This window comes from Rhipicephalus microplus, chromosome 8, assembly GCF_043290135.1.
Source record: "Rhipicephalus microplus isolate Deutch F79 chromosome 8, USDA_Rmic, whole genome shotgun sequence".
Lineage (NCBI taxonomy): Eukaryota > Metazoa > Arthropoda > Arachnida > Ixodida > Ixodidae > Rhipicephalus > Rhipicephalus microplus.
The window spans coordinates 32,975,018-32,988,238 of NC_134707.1; the positions used below are offsets into that span (position 1 = coordinate 32,975,018).

Sequence of the window (13,221 nt, forward strand, 5' to 3'; positions counted from 1 at the left end):
AGTAATACGAGAGAATTTTTTTCTCTTTAGTGTACTGCCAAACAGGTTTCGGTGATATCTTTAACGCCTTCACGCTAAGCCATCGGTTTAGTATGCATGCGCCGTTCAGAATGGTTATTAGCGATGCCTGGCTGTAGCTTATACCTACTAGAGACGGTTAATTGATACTTTCAATAGATATCCAGCACCGCAATGGATGAAGCCTTCGCTACGCACAAACTGTACAAACGTGGGCGCCATGCACGTCATCCTAGTTACACGCGTACGTCACTTCAAGTTTTTTTTTTTTACGTTTCCGGTTGGAAACTTTTTTTTTTCACTGCTCCGAAACATGACATTCTGGACAACACAAGCCAAGGCAGCAGAAGCCTTTGAAGTCGACAAGAAGCTATCACCTCGTCTATTACAGAGAAGGTTGCGTTCAACTGATAACGCCGGGTGAGCAGGCGAAGGAAATCTGGCTTTTTCTGTATCATCCGTTATCAGCGTTTGCTATATTTCGCTGAATCTTCTATCTTTCTTTTTTTTTCCGGGCTGTTTGTTTTTGCCCTTCAATGTCATTCGCTTTAATGTTCCCAGCGTCACTCATGTTTCGCTTCCTAGCGATGCTGTTCTCCTGCGCAGGGTTTTTCGGGCGTTTGAGAAGGCGCCGCCGCTGAAAAACAACGTGGCGGCCATATATCACCACGCCCACCCACCGCGAGTGTTGGGGATTGTGGTTCTGTGCCAGCGAGCAATGTCAGCTTGCGTACAACTAGCCAATCCGGATGTGGAATACGATTGCGATGTGTACCTCTACATCCGACCGTTGTCTTTCTCCGAGTGCTCCGGTTCAGCGCCGGGATGCTTATCGTCATCATCATCTTCGGTGTTATCTTCATCGACGGAGGAAGATAGGCAGATTATTGACCTCGACTTCCTCAAGCACTGGCAAGCGGTGTTTCTGTTCAAAAACAGCGCGTCACCCACGGAGACCACAGACAATGGCGTCGTCATGATCGAAGCCGGCAAGAACAGCGGATACCTTGAGGGCGAAGGATTCCTGACCTCGCACGAGGTGCTTGACATGGAGAATCCGCGAAAGGTCAGTGTCTCTTCCTCCCGAATTTGATGAATTCCTCTTTTGCTTTGTGCTCCTGAAGCAGTATTTTGTGAGTTGATGAGCAGTGTTCACGCGCTTAAACGCACCACCTCAGGTAGTGGTCTGGGCTTGACGGTAACACACAATTTATGGAAAACGCACAGAAGAAGACACAGAAGGGGTTTTACTCGTGTGTTTTGAAGCTTCGTCCCTATCGTTCTATTTTGCGCGTTTAACCCATGTTTTGTCACCATATGGTTAAGCAGCAAACGAATGCGCAAGGGGCAGCGAGGAGAAGGGGCCACCTGGACCCTTTTACCCACCAAAGGAGTAATGTTAATTCTGTCCAATAAATGCACTCAGCTAGGGCTGTCCCATTTTTTCTTCATAATAACGGTCATGCCTATATATCACAGTGATACCGGCGGAGAAGCCCGGGTGTTGCATCGCAGAAACTGTTGGCATCCTATCTCAACGCTTCAATATCAGGCAACCAGAGTCATTGCGTGAAGGTGGACACTTTATTTTTAGCTCTGTGCGTATTGCCATATCGCTCCTGTAGACGTGGCTGATATAAAAATACATCCCTCCGCCCCCCCCCCCCTTATTAAACAATACCCAGGGAATCGTACATTTCAGTTACGACAGACCAAAGCCATCATGTTAGCTTTGTGGTAAAATATAAATAAGATAACTCGGATAAAAAGGCAACACGTATAACTGTTCTGCGCCATGTAGACTACATGCTGTAAGCTGTTATCTGGACATTTGACGGCTGAATAGTAGACAGGTGTACAGGGCATTCCAAATAATTTATTTGTTAGACAATCACAGTCCCACACACCAGAGCAAAAGAGAATCAAGCACGACCTGCAAGTATTTGCCTGTTAAACGTTCTTTATTCGTCAGGTTCTGGTTGTAACTGTGTTGCACGTGGGATGTAATACTTACCAGCAGCTCTGTTTAGAATATCAGTGAGCCGTGCGGGACACGAGTGCGGCTCGATGTCAGCACACAGACGGCCAAACAACTAACTTATTTCTGTAATTCTACAGCCTCTATGGTTCATTCGTGTGCCCTCACACCACGTTTCTTTGTCGAGCACACTGCGATAAAGTTTCACTGAGAAGATGGAAAAGATGACCCCAGCATGCCAACTTTGATGATGTCAGGACAGTAAAATCACGCGGTGATTTAATTGCTTAATTGAGATAACGACCGGTATCAGTACAGCCTAAAGATCACCAGATCATCAAAATTTACGGAATCTTCCACTTCGGCCTCCCGTGTAATTCATATCGTCAGCCGCCGCACTGATCTACTGGATAAGGTACTCGGCTGCTGACCCACTGGTCGCGGCATCGAATCCCGGCTGCGGCGACTGCATTTCCGACGGAGGCGAAAATGCTGTAGGCCTGCGTGCTCAGATTTGAGTGCCCGCTAAAGATTTCCAGGTGGTCCCAATTTCCGGAGCCCTCTACAACAATGGCGTCTGTCATAATCATATGAGAGACGCTGGTGCATTGTGAATCATATGGTGGTTTTGGGACGTTAAACCCCACATATCAATCAAATCATGTCGTGGTTTTGAAACGTGAAAACCCAGATGCTGTTATCATTACCAGTAACGATGCGGCTACAACGTCATGGCGCCTCCCCGCAATATTAATCATGGAATGAGCATGCAATGCACTGAAAACGCAAACGTGACATCGTGAGGTTCGCATCCCATCACGTTGGTGCTAAAACGCAGCTGTTCGCAGCACGTCAAAAATGTATAAGGAATACTCTTTCAAAAAAAGATTTTCTCAAGTGCGATTATCACGTTTTTTCCCAACGTTTGTCATTTCGATACATTATCTCGAAATTCATCCGTTCTCACGCTACTGCACCTGATTTCGAGGATGTTCTCATTGCCCGTGTTCCAAAACACATACTACACAAATATTTGCACTCACGAGGGTGCATATTGCATATCTGCAAACGCCTAGAATGCGCGACCTTGATACTGACAAGCAGTATTCTTATACAGGAAAGTCACCATTCGCTTGATAATATACTAACGATTGCTGCAGCTACAAAATTTTTACGGATGAAAACTTTGGTTACACATTATCACGTACGTAATCTATGAAAGACTTTGCTCACACAGATAACTTCAATTTCCGACGAGATACGTCCAGAGCGGGAGACTTCAAATAATTGCCCCAGTAATGTTGATTGATCGATATGCGGGGTTTAACGTCCCAAAATCACCCTATGATTACGAGAGACGCCGTAGCGGAGGACTCCGGAAATTTTGACCACCAGGGATTCTTTAACGTGCACTCAAATCTGAGCACACGGGCCAACAACATTTCCGCCTCCATCGGAAATGCAGCCGCCGCTGCCGGGATTTGATCCCACGACCTGCGGGTCAGCAGCCGAGAAGCTTAGCCACTAGACCACCACGGCGAACCCCCCCCCCCCCCCCCCAGTAATGTAGCGTACCTAAATTTGGTTTTAAATGTTTATTATGGTGAAGGTCAATAGCTTATAAGGAATGTTAGAAATTCCTTGGTAAAGTACTATATTAAAACCATCGATATCAATAATACGTACGCTATTATGTCAGTATCAACATCAATAATCCATTCAACGCACTCAGTCTTGACTATGCATCATAAGCAAGCGCTCGTCTCTCTCATGTTTTTTTTTTTTACAATTCCCTATGTTTTTGGGGTACATTCTTCAATGGTAAGGGTGAATTTGTTGCCGTAACTGTGTCCGAGCATTAACAGGCCGTTGGGTTATTCGGAAAGCGATACGTTCCACCCCTTTTCTTCGACGTCAGCTAAAGAAACAATAAGGAGCAACACAATTTTGTCGTATTAGTAAGTTACTTTTTCAGAGTACCTAAAACGCAACGCTTCTTGTGAGAAGATTGTTGGCAAGCAAAAACAAAAAACGCGCAAATAATAAATAAAAGTGTGAGTATTGACGCTACCTTGAAGTTTCCGCACCAGTGGCCATGACGTCACATATCCTGATGACACTTACTGGGGCAAACATAGTTCCTTATCGGTAAAAATGAGGGGAAGTGTCTTCCGAGAAGGCCAGAGACTTTACGTGCGAAGTTTAAGAAAATTTTATTGAGGCAATGGCGCGAGAATTCAATCTTGTTTTAAATGCCTGACGTTACACGTGAGGATCTCAGAATAAAATATAAAAATGAATCTTCGAACGAACATTTCGTTCCTTCAAAACGTATACTTATAAAAGTGTGGACATTAGAACTTTAACATACGATTTACCAATACAAAGTGAATCGTTATTTCTATTTAAGGTTTATATAACAGCGCGTGCATTGTGAATCAGAATAAGAATTTCCTAACGTTCGGGTGAACGTTAGGAAATTTTTATGCTTGCGCCATCTCAGTGCTGATCACCTAAATGGAGATGGCGACTTCAGTGGTGCAAGCACATTACAGTGCACCGTGCAGACGCATACACATCTGTGTTATTTTCTGCCAGTCGTGCTTCGCCGACTGTTTCATACATCAAGGCATGCTGCTCATAAGAAAACCTTTGAAAGGATTTGCAAACCTCCAATCAGTTTAAAAGCTGAACATTTGGACAGAGTGGCCTGTCTTGTTGGGTAACTAAGTAACACTTTACCTATGCTGTAACCGAAAATTAGGTTTATTTTTCAACGTTTCGGTATCAGCTTGGTTTCTTAAACGACTGATATGTGCGTAGGGTATGTATTTTTGAGCATACAGTCAGACGAACACAGGAAGGAAAGAAGCCTAAGCGGAAAGCGTGCAAACCAGCAACTCGCCCAGCAACTCACCCATCAACTAGCTCGCCCAGCAAGAACTTCTAAATAAATGGTGTGTGGGGTTTAACGTCCCAAAATTACCATATGATGATGAGAGACGCTGTAGTAAAGGGCTCCGGAAATTTCGACCACCTGGGTTTCTTTAACGTGCACCCAAATCGGAGGACACGGGCCTACAGCATTTTCGCCTCAGCTTGGTTTCTTCTTTAGGGGAAGTGATAGCGGAGGTGTTGAGGTGCAGCTGTGTACTTTTTTTAGGGTCCAGCTAACAAAAAGTACGTAAGGCATGTATGCTTTCGTGGTGAGAATGCTAAGGGGGTTGTGGTAGCGCGAGCTTGACGGGCCGGGGGTGGCCGGGTACCGTTGCGCCTTCGGTTTGCTTGCTTTTTCTGCTGTTGTTCAAGCTCAAGTTCATTGCAGAATATTTGCAGCATGAGGACGCAAGGAAAAGCATGACATACTGCGCTGTCTTACAAAATTGTTTATTGCTGCAACTGTTTCATGCACCTATATAATGAGTCCACATGCACAAAACGAAAGAGCAGTGGAAAAGAGTGGATATGAGCCACATAAATAAGAGAAACCATTCAGTAAGCCCACATTTTAAAGGACTATTAACCGCAAATATTTACAAATATTTGAAAAAAAAACAAGAAAAAACACGATTTGTTCAGAAATGTTACTTCACTATATATAGGAGTGAAAGCAATGGAAAGAAATCTGACGCAAGTGCTACTCATTTATTTTTGCCACTGCTTTTATGTCACCTATTTTTTTTCTCTCTTTTGCACCCTCATGTATCGAAGCACACGAAGCAGCTGCCGCAATAAGCAGCGTTGCAAGACCCCACAGTGCGTCATATTTTTTTTGTCCTCGTGTTCTCTCCCAGCAAGCTTACTGCCCTTCACTGCTATCGGACCCACTTAATGTAGAAAGTTGACTGATTGATTGATATGTGGGGTTTAACGTAGAATGTAGAAGGCAGAAAGTTCCCAGCAAGGACTGCTTTTCTTGCGCAGGTGTTTCTACGAAGCACAAGGATCTCCCTAAAGACACTGACCAACGCTATGAGCACGATGAACGGTTCCCGATTTCCCTACTGCTTCGTGTGGAACAATTGCCAGGAGTGGATAACTGGATTGATGCGACACCTTGACGTTGTCGTTGGACGGACGCGATTCAGCCGGGTTGCCAACGTCGCGATCGCCATGGTCAGCTTTGGCCTGTTCGCCTACGTCGTCTACTTGTCGTACAGTGCGGCATCGTCTTACCGGTGGGAACGAAGTGTGAGTGCACAGTTGGTGGCACCGAGCGCGAGCGTAGTGTGAAACTGCATGCGGACGAGATGCGCGACCTTCAAACAGAAACTGGAAGGAACGTTCATTTAGTGCCTAACGGATGTACATAGAGACACGTGCATGGCGAAAAACAATTGTCGAAACGATGTATATACAAGAAAAAAAGAGAGACTGGAAGTGAGCGACAAGTGAAAATCTGGAAGTCTAGTCACAAACGGAATTAAAGGAGAAATAGGTCAAGGTCACGTGTTGCGCCATTGCTGTATACCTCGGGTCACTTTGGTTCCGTCTACAACTGGCACTGTGATGCCCTGGTGGAACCACGCTCTGGTCGAGGGTTGTGTCGTGAGACGAAAACTGCCCAAACCAGCGAAATCACTTGACGCTCCTTCCTGGCTTTTGCTTTCTCCAAGTGTTGATTGCATGAATATCGAACTGCTGACACTGCGCCGATTTCATAATTGGGTTGCTGAATATAACATCTCCCTAACGTCAAACCACTGAGCATCGCTTCCGGACGAACATTGTCTACATTTACAATGGAATCATGGGCTACTAAAGGCCAGTTTTAAAAATCCGTGATGGTTAGTGCCCTCTGAGCAAAACAGATCTCTGCCGCAGCAGTCGGGTTTTGATGAAAGCAGAATGCTAGAAGCTTGTCTCTGTGCGATGTTCGCACGAAATATGAAACTCCAAGAAATGGATCTATTTCGATTCAACGTTGCGCAGTGTGGCAGTTTGCTTGGAACATTGTATAGTGCTATGTCAGTGCTCCGTAAAGAGAACAAAGTAGTCGATATTTTCAGAGAACTCTCCCATAGTGTGTTTCATAATCGTATCCTTGTTTTGAAAAGTAAAGCCGCTCGATTATTTTATTATCTGCAAAAACAGGACACAACGCGATCAGAACGATAATGTTGTGGACGCGACGTGTTCATTAAAGGTATACCGTCATTTTGCGAATGATAGCGACATTTGTTTCCTTCAAGCTTCTTACCTTAGCCTGACTGATATAACGTAGCTCACACGCATGAATATCTCATCATTTTGCGAGCCTTTGGCTGGGAGTTGCTTTCACGAAAGCTTATACCACGTTAATCGGATTTACTGACAGTGCGGCGTGCGATGTTTGCGGAACCGACGAAAATATCGAACACCTGCTGTGCCATTGTCCTCGATTTGCCTCAGATAGACAAGTACTTGCCAACGCAATGCAGCGACTGGACGATCGGCTTCTTTCTGAGCAGGTGCTATTAGAGCAACGTCCACATGCCTCGACAGCCCACAAGGCAGTGAAAGCCCTGCTGTGTTTCCTGAGAAAGACATGCTTGTGTGAACGCCTCTGACATGCGGTAGAGTTCTACACGCTGCAGTGAAATTACTGTCAGTCTCTCCCTCACCCATTTCTTTCTTTTCCCTCTCTTCCCTCTTTCTCGTCTCTCTTGTCCCCTTCCCTAATCCCCCAGTGTAGGATAGCCAACCGGATGTTTTTCTGGTTAACCTCCCTGCCTTCTCCCTTTGGTTGCTTCCTCCTCCTTGCGATACAGTGATTATAAAAAAATTATGGCTTCGTTGCGAGAAGTCTTCTTGCAAAAACTGGAGTTGGGTGTACTCAATGTCAGTCAATGAGTTGCGGAAAAATTCTACAATATCGTTCTTTACCATTGTTGACTTGAAGAACATAATCGGCTTGCAAGCTAATAACATATGTCAGCTGCACTCACAAATTTTCTTCGAAGTCAATCATTCGGTCATGATTGTTGTTTTAAAATTGGTGTCCAAATAAAAAAGTACGATATAGTAGTTACAGAAGAAATGTGAAGTTCAACCCCTTAGCTCAGTGTGGCAGCTCTATGTTGTTCAGTGTGGCAGTTTGCTTGGAACATTGTATTGTGCTATGTCAGTGCTCGGTAAAGAGCACAAAGCTGGGCGACTTCGGCCCGCTACCTTAGGTGAGTTAAAGGTCTCTGTCATAGATTCAAGCAATGAGAAGTACTGGGGTGCTTTAATTAATAGAGGCCGTTATTAGTAGAACTTGGTCTTGCCGCAATCAGTGATTGCTCTCATGAGTCGTCGACAACTGGTTCATGGCGTAATTTTTGAAAACATGGCATCATCAAGCGTGAGGCTCAAAAGACGGCTCATACTCTCATCTTGTTGAGTACCAAGTATTTAAAATCGTTAGCCACTCTTTGTAAACACACGCGGCTGAATGTTTCAAGGAGTCAGAAAATCCCAATATCTAGGAATATAGCCCTAAGCTTGGTATCACTGCACGACATCATAAAGGGAGGAAGAGGAGAAATAAACTTTTTTGAGGAGGGGAAAATCAATAAACTTTATTATTGGAAGATGAGACGAAAGCATTCCTGGGAAAGGCGCGCTCCTGTGGCGCAAGAAGAAAGCCCAAGCCACTTGAATCTGCACTAATTGTCGGTAGGCGGCGCCACAAGTTCCAAAATTTCCGCTGACAGAGAATTTAAGCTTTTCTTGCATCGCGCGAGTGCCTCAGTCTTACATGACAGTGTACCCGATAACTCATCTTGCCTTCCCGATTCGGCGGGCATTTCCTAAGCGTACATTTTCGAAGTCATCATCACACTTCACTCATTTGCGTTTGCTTTTGTCCTTGAACTCTTTCAAACGCACTGGTCGATCTTCCTGCCTTTTTTTATAGTGCAAAAGCCTTGAAGCCTGCTTCCTTGACTGATTAGATCTGCGTTTCTGGAGCACAAAATAGTAGAAGCCAAGATAAAGGTGCAATGAAGCACTATGGGGTGACTTTACTGCTCGCACGTAGCGAGGACGTGCATACAACAGAACGCTATTTACAGAACGTGGGTTACGCACCCGCGTCCAAAGCTTCCAGCACCGATTTTCATTTGTGGCGTTTACTTTCACGCGTTTTAAGTCCATAGTTTATTTGCCTCTTGAGAGAAGTAAGCAAACTTATATATACATAAACTTTATTCATAGAACTCTTGAAAGTATTAAGAGCAAGATGGGCGCAATCATATGTATTTATTGGTCGATATTCATTGGTACATCAAACATTTAGACCTCTTGGTAAGACTATATCATCAAAATAAACGAAACAGTGATTTGTATCGCGTGGATCAAGTCATCATTAGAGAATAGAAAATTACACCTACGCCTTACGATAGTGATGTACGATTCGTTTGAAGTCCTTTAGAGACATGTTGCCTTCCTATCCGATCCAGTTCACCACAATTTAATCAAACTGTGTGCGTTTTACGAAATATGCGACCTGCAGTGATACTGAAGTTCTTTCCCATTGCGCGTGTACACACGTACAGCTATCACTTGGCACATGGTAGTTATCCACGCAGTTCTAGTGAATCAAGTAGATAATAAGAAAATACCATGAAATGGAATGAAAAAAACTTGATTTCAGTCCTGCAGAACGCTCTTAGCACGTAGCGGGTGTCTCCCACGTAGGGACAAACATACTTGGCGGCCGCTTCGTGGGCCTGCTGGACGGCCCATTGCTGGTCGGCGAGAGGTGAGCTCCTGAGGAACCTCTCCCCCTTGTTTGAGGTAGAGTCGGGAGGAGTTGTCCTACACTCCCAGAGCATGTGTGCGAGTGTCGCCGCGTGTCCACCATCAACACTATGATTTCAATTAAGCGCCTTAGCACCTATAGAATAGCTGAATACACAGTCAATTCAGCTTCTTTATAAATCGTTGTGACGACACCTCTTCTTGTCATGTGTCTTACTACTTTGTTACTGCTTAAGGAGATGTTGTCAGCTGTACTAAATGCAAATTCATAGGTTTCAAATTTTCTTTAATTGATAAAGTAGAGAAAATTTATTAAAGAACAGTCAGGGTTCTGAATTATTTAGAGAAAATTTATAAATTAACAGATGGGGTTGTCATGCCTCGGTATGAAAAAATCAGTGGTACTGAAATGACAAATGGAGTTGTCACTGTAGTGCGATCACCCCCGCCCCCCCCCCCCCCAAAAAAAAGGCTTTTGAAGCATTTCTGTCAGATGTTTTATTATTAAATGGAATTATTAAATTGACAACCTGATGTTATATGGGAACGCACATATCATAAATACAAAATAAGGTAATGCTGAACCAGAACGAATTTGTACGCAAATTCGTTAACGCTCAGTTTTGTTACCTTCGTTCATTAATTCCAGTGGGCAAAGTGCCGATATGCATGAACAAGAAAAAAAAACGTCGGAATTATATGAATTACACTATAACATGCTTGAGTAGTGGTCAGAGCAAGTAAGCAGACTACTGTACAACTTATCATAGTGCTTAAACGACTAGCACTCTTATATGAAATGTGAGAAGCTAACGGACAGTGTATCAACGCTTAACAGCATTCAAGAACCTTTCCGGTTTCAGATACTTTAACTTCACTCCAGTGAGACACGGCGTTCGCATTTTAATGGCGCAACGCAACGCCCAGGTCCAATCCAGCTACTTCGGCGTGTCAGGGTAAATGATTTCGAAGCTGACCACGAGGTCTCCGCGCTTGGTCGGCTCCTTCGAGTGGGGCAAACCTTCGTTGGGAATGCGTTTCATCGCTGACGGGTAGATGGGGCCTTTCATTTTGAGCGGTATCACGCCTCCCGTGAGCGTGGGAACGTTCACATTCAGCCCGCAGATGGAGTCCGTTAGGCTTATCTCGGCCACGTAGTGCAAGTCGGCACCGTTCCTTTTGAACAGTTGGTGCGGCTTGTCACGCACCACGAACACGATGTCGGCTGGCACGCGTCCGGGAATGCGATCTCCCTCGCGTTCGAATCGAATCTTGGTACCCGCCTTCCAGCCCGGCTTGACGTTGATGGTCAGAATCTTCTGCTCACAGCACTGCGAGCTGCCATCGGAAGAAGTGACGTTGCGGGTCACTTTCATATTCTTGACGCAACCTCGAAAGACTTCATCCAATGTCAGCCAAAGGTCGTGGCGGATCTCGCAGTCCTGCACGAAGCAAGAGACATTTCTCTTAATTATTTTACGGTGGTACTTTGGAGCGTTAAACACAGAGAATGCGCAACAAGGACTACACATGATGGGACCCTCCATGGTGGTCTAGTGGTTAAGGTGAACGTTCTACACGCTGTATATGTAACGTCTCTGCTTCGGTAAGACAGGAAGCTACGACAGTGGCGTAAAGGGGTATCTCGAAGCTTAAGGATCATCATGAAGCCCCTAACGGGCATCTTGAAGCCCCTAAAATAGTGCGTGCTTTAGCTTCATAGACTTCATTGTGCTGTCACAGAGTGTTGTCGCCAGATGCAAGACCCCTTGACTTTTTGTAAATCGACCAATGCCCCTAACTGGCAAGAAAAGCCTTAGTGAGCTGCCCCTCTTCTTCAACCATTTCATCCTGTTATATAGTGAAATATTCCAAATGAATGTAAACGAATGTCCTTTCGAGCTACACAAATATGGTGAGAGGTTTCCTCGAACTCTACACACCTTCGTTTTATCTGGAAGACGAACGGGAGAATCACCCTACCGAAAAACAACTTGAAAACCACTTTTGTTTTCGGTGCTAAGAACTGAATAAAAATGTGAGCGGGAGCTTTTTTCGGCACTACACTTGCTGCTATAATCGCAATAGTGAAGCTCTCCTTCTCACGCTCTTGTTATTATTCATCTCCATTTCTTTTACTCTAGAGACGCTTCACCACCCCGTGCCTGCACAAGATCCAGAAGTAGCGTCTTTTTTTTTTGCAACTTCGCCTTTCCAGCAATTATCCCACGCTCTAAAAACAACGTTTTATTTGTCGCGGCTTCAGGTCACGACAGAGCAGAGCAAGGGTTTCTTGTTTGTTTAGTGGCAAATTCACGTTAGCTCACCTTAGGCGCGCTGTCGAATTGAAAGGTGTGGAACACGTTGCCGCCGAATGAGAAGGGACTCGCTGACGTGGGCTTGGTTCGTCCCCACGAACCGAGGTTGAACGGGTCGGCGCACTGCCTGGTGTGCACGCGATGACCGCCGAATTTTGCCTTCCGGCCATCCGCGACGCTCCTGTCGTACTCTTCGCGCGTCTGCTTGTCCCGCAGCACCGTGTAGGCCTCGGTGATCTCCTTGAACCTCTCCGATGCACCCGGCGCTCGGTTCTTGTCTGGGTGGTAGCGCAACGCCAGTCGGCGGTAGGCCTTCCTGATGTCCTCCTCGGTGGCGTTCTTGCTGACGCCCAGCAGCCCGTAGTAGTCTTTCTCAGCCATCCTCGTGCGCTGTTAACGGTCACGTCAGCACTTGGCCGGATGCGTCACTTCTTCGTCGTCATTCACGTGGATTTTCACTGCCGTTCGTCGGTGTTCCTCATGGTTGGCAGCAGCACAAGAGAAAACGTTGAATTTTGGTCACATATGCCTCACCTCGTGCTCTTGCTTCTCCATGCAACGCCTCCTAAAAAATAAATATGCCTGGAACGTGAGCCGCGAACGCGCTGCCCTACCCTCTGATTTTAACCTCCTCTTCGGTACGAAAGCTAGCGTCTCCGACGGCCGCCCCCTGCGAACACAGTAATGCTCGCACGGTTGCCTCCGAGTAGCCATGATGTCACGTGACAGAGCCGAATGGTTATGTCTCGTTGACTGAGCGGTACGGAGGCGAGTGGCCTCACGCGGCGGCGGGTCGCAACACAAAGCAGGAGGCATGACCTCCGAGATTAAGTGCTGGCAGGAGGCTCCCAATTGAAAAGAGAGCGACGTTATGGTGGCTAGAAGGAGAGGCGTCAGCATCGTTCCGGCCGCGCCTTTAGAGGAGGCGTGCTGGTATTTCATTTCGCCGCGGAGCGGCGCATAAATCTCAACCGTGATTGGTCGAGAGCGCTTGCCAGCCACTAGCGTGGCACTTTTAGTCGCTTGCTCGTGTGCTCGCAAGTCGAAACGAATGCGCTTTGCGTATTTGGACTTGTTCGGGATCAATACGTGCCAATGTGACCATGCAACAGTGTTAAGTAAACAGCAAAGACACTGCTTTGCACCTGGAAGCAATGCGGGATATGCTTCGGCCCGCAAACA

The 13,221-nt window shown here is 45.8% G+C and overlaps 2 protein-coding genes across 2 annotated transcripts; one reads left to right on the forward strand and one right to left on the reverse strand.

Moving 5' to 3' along the window:
* Window positions 1-331: 331 nt before the first annotated feature.
* LOC142768233 (uncharacterized) lies at window positions 332-7,248 on the forward strand. Its single transcript, XM_075870182.1, has 3 exons — window positions 332-438; window positions 625-1,084; window positions 5,921-7,248. The coding sequence occupies exons 1-3, from the start codon at window positions 332-334 to the stop codon at window positions 6,227-6,229; spliced, it is 876 nt and encodes a 291-aa protein (XP_075726297.1). The 3' UTR covers window positions 6,230-7,248.
* A 3,009-nt stretch (window positions 7,249-10,257) lies between these two features.
* LOC119165304 (dnaJ protein homolog 1) lies at window positions 10,258-12,701 on the reverse strand. Its single transcript, XM_075870420.1, has 2 exons — window positions 12,049-12,701; window positions 10,258-11,163 (listed from the first exon to the last, which is right to left on the reverse strand). Exons 1-2 carry the CDS (start codon window positions 12,418-12,420, stop codon window positions 10,660-10,662), a joined length of 876 nt encoding a protein of 291 aa, XP_075726535.1. The 5' UTR covers window positions 12,421-12,701; the 3' UTR covers window positions 10,258-10,659.
* Window positions 12,702-13,221: the final 520 nt, after the last annotated feature.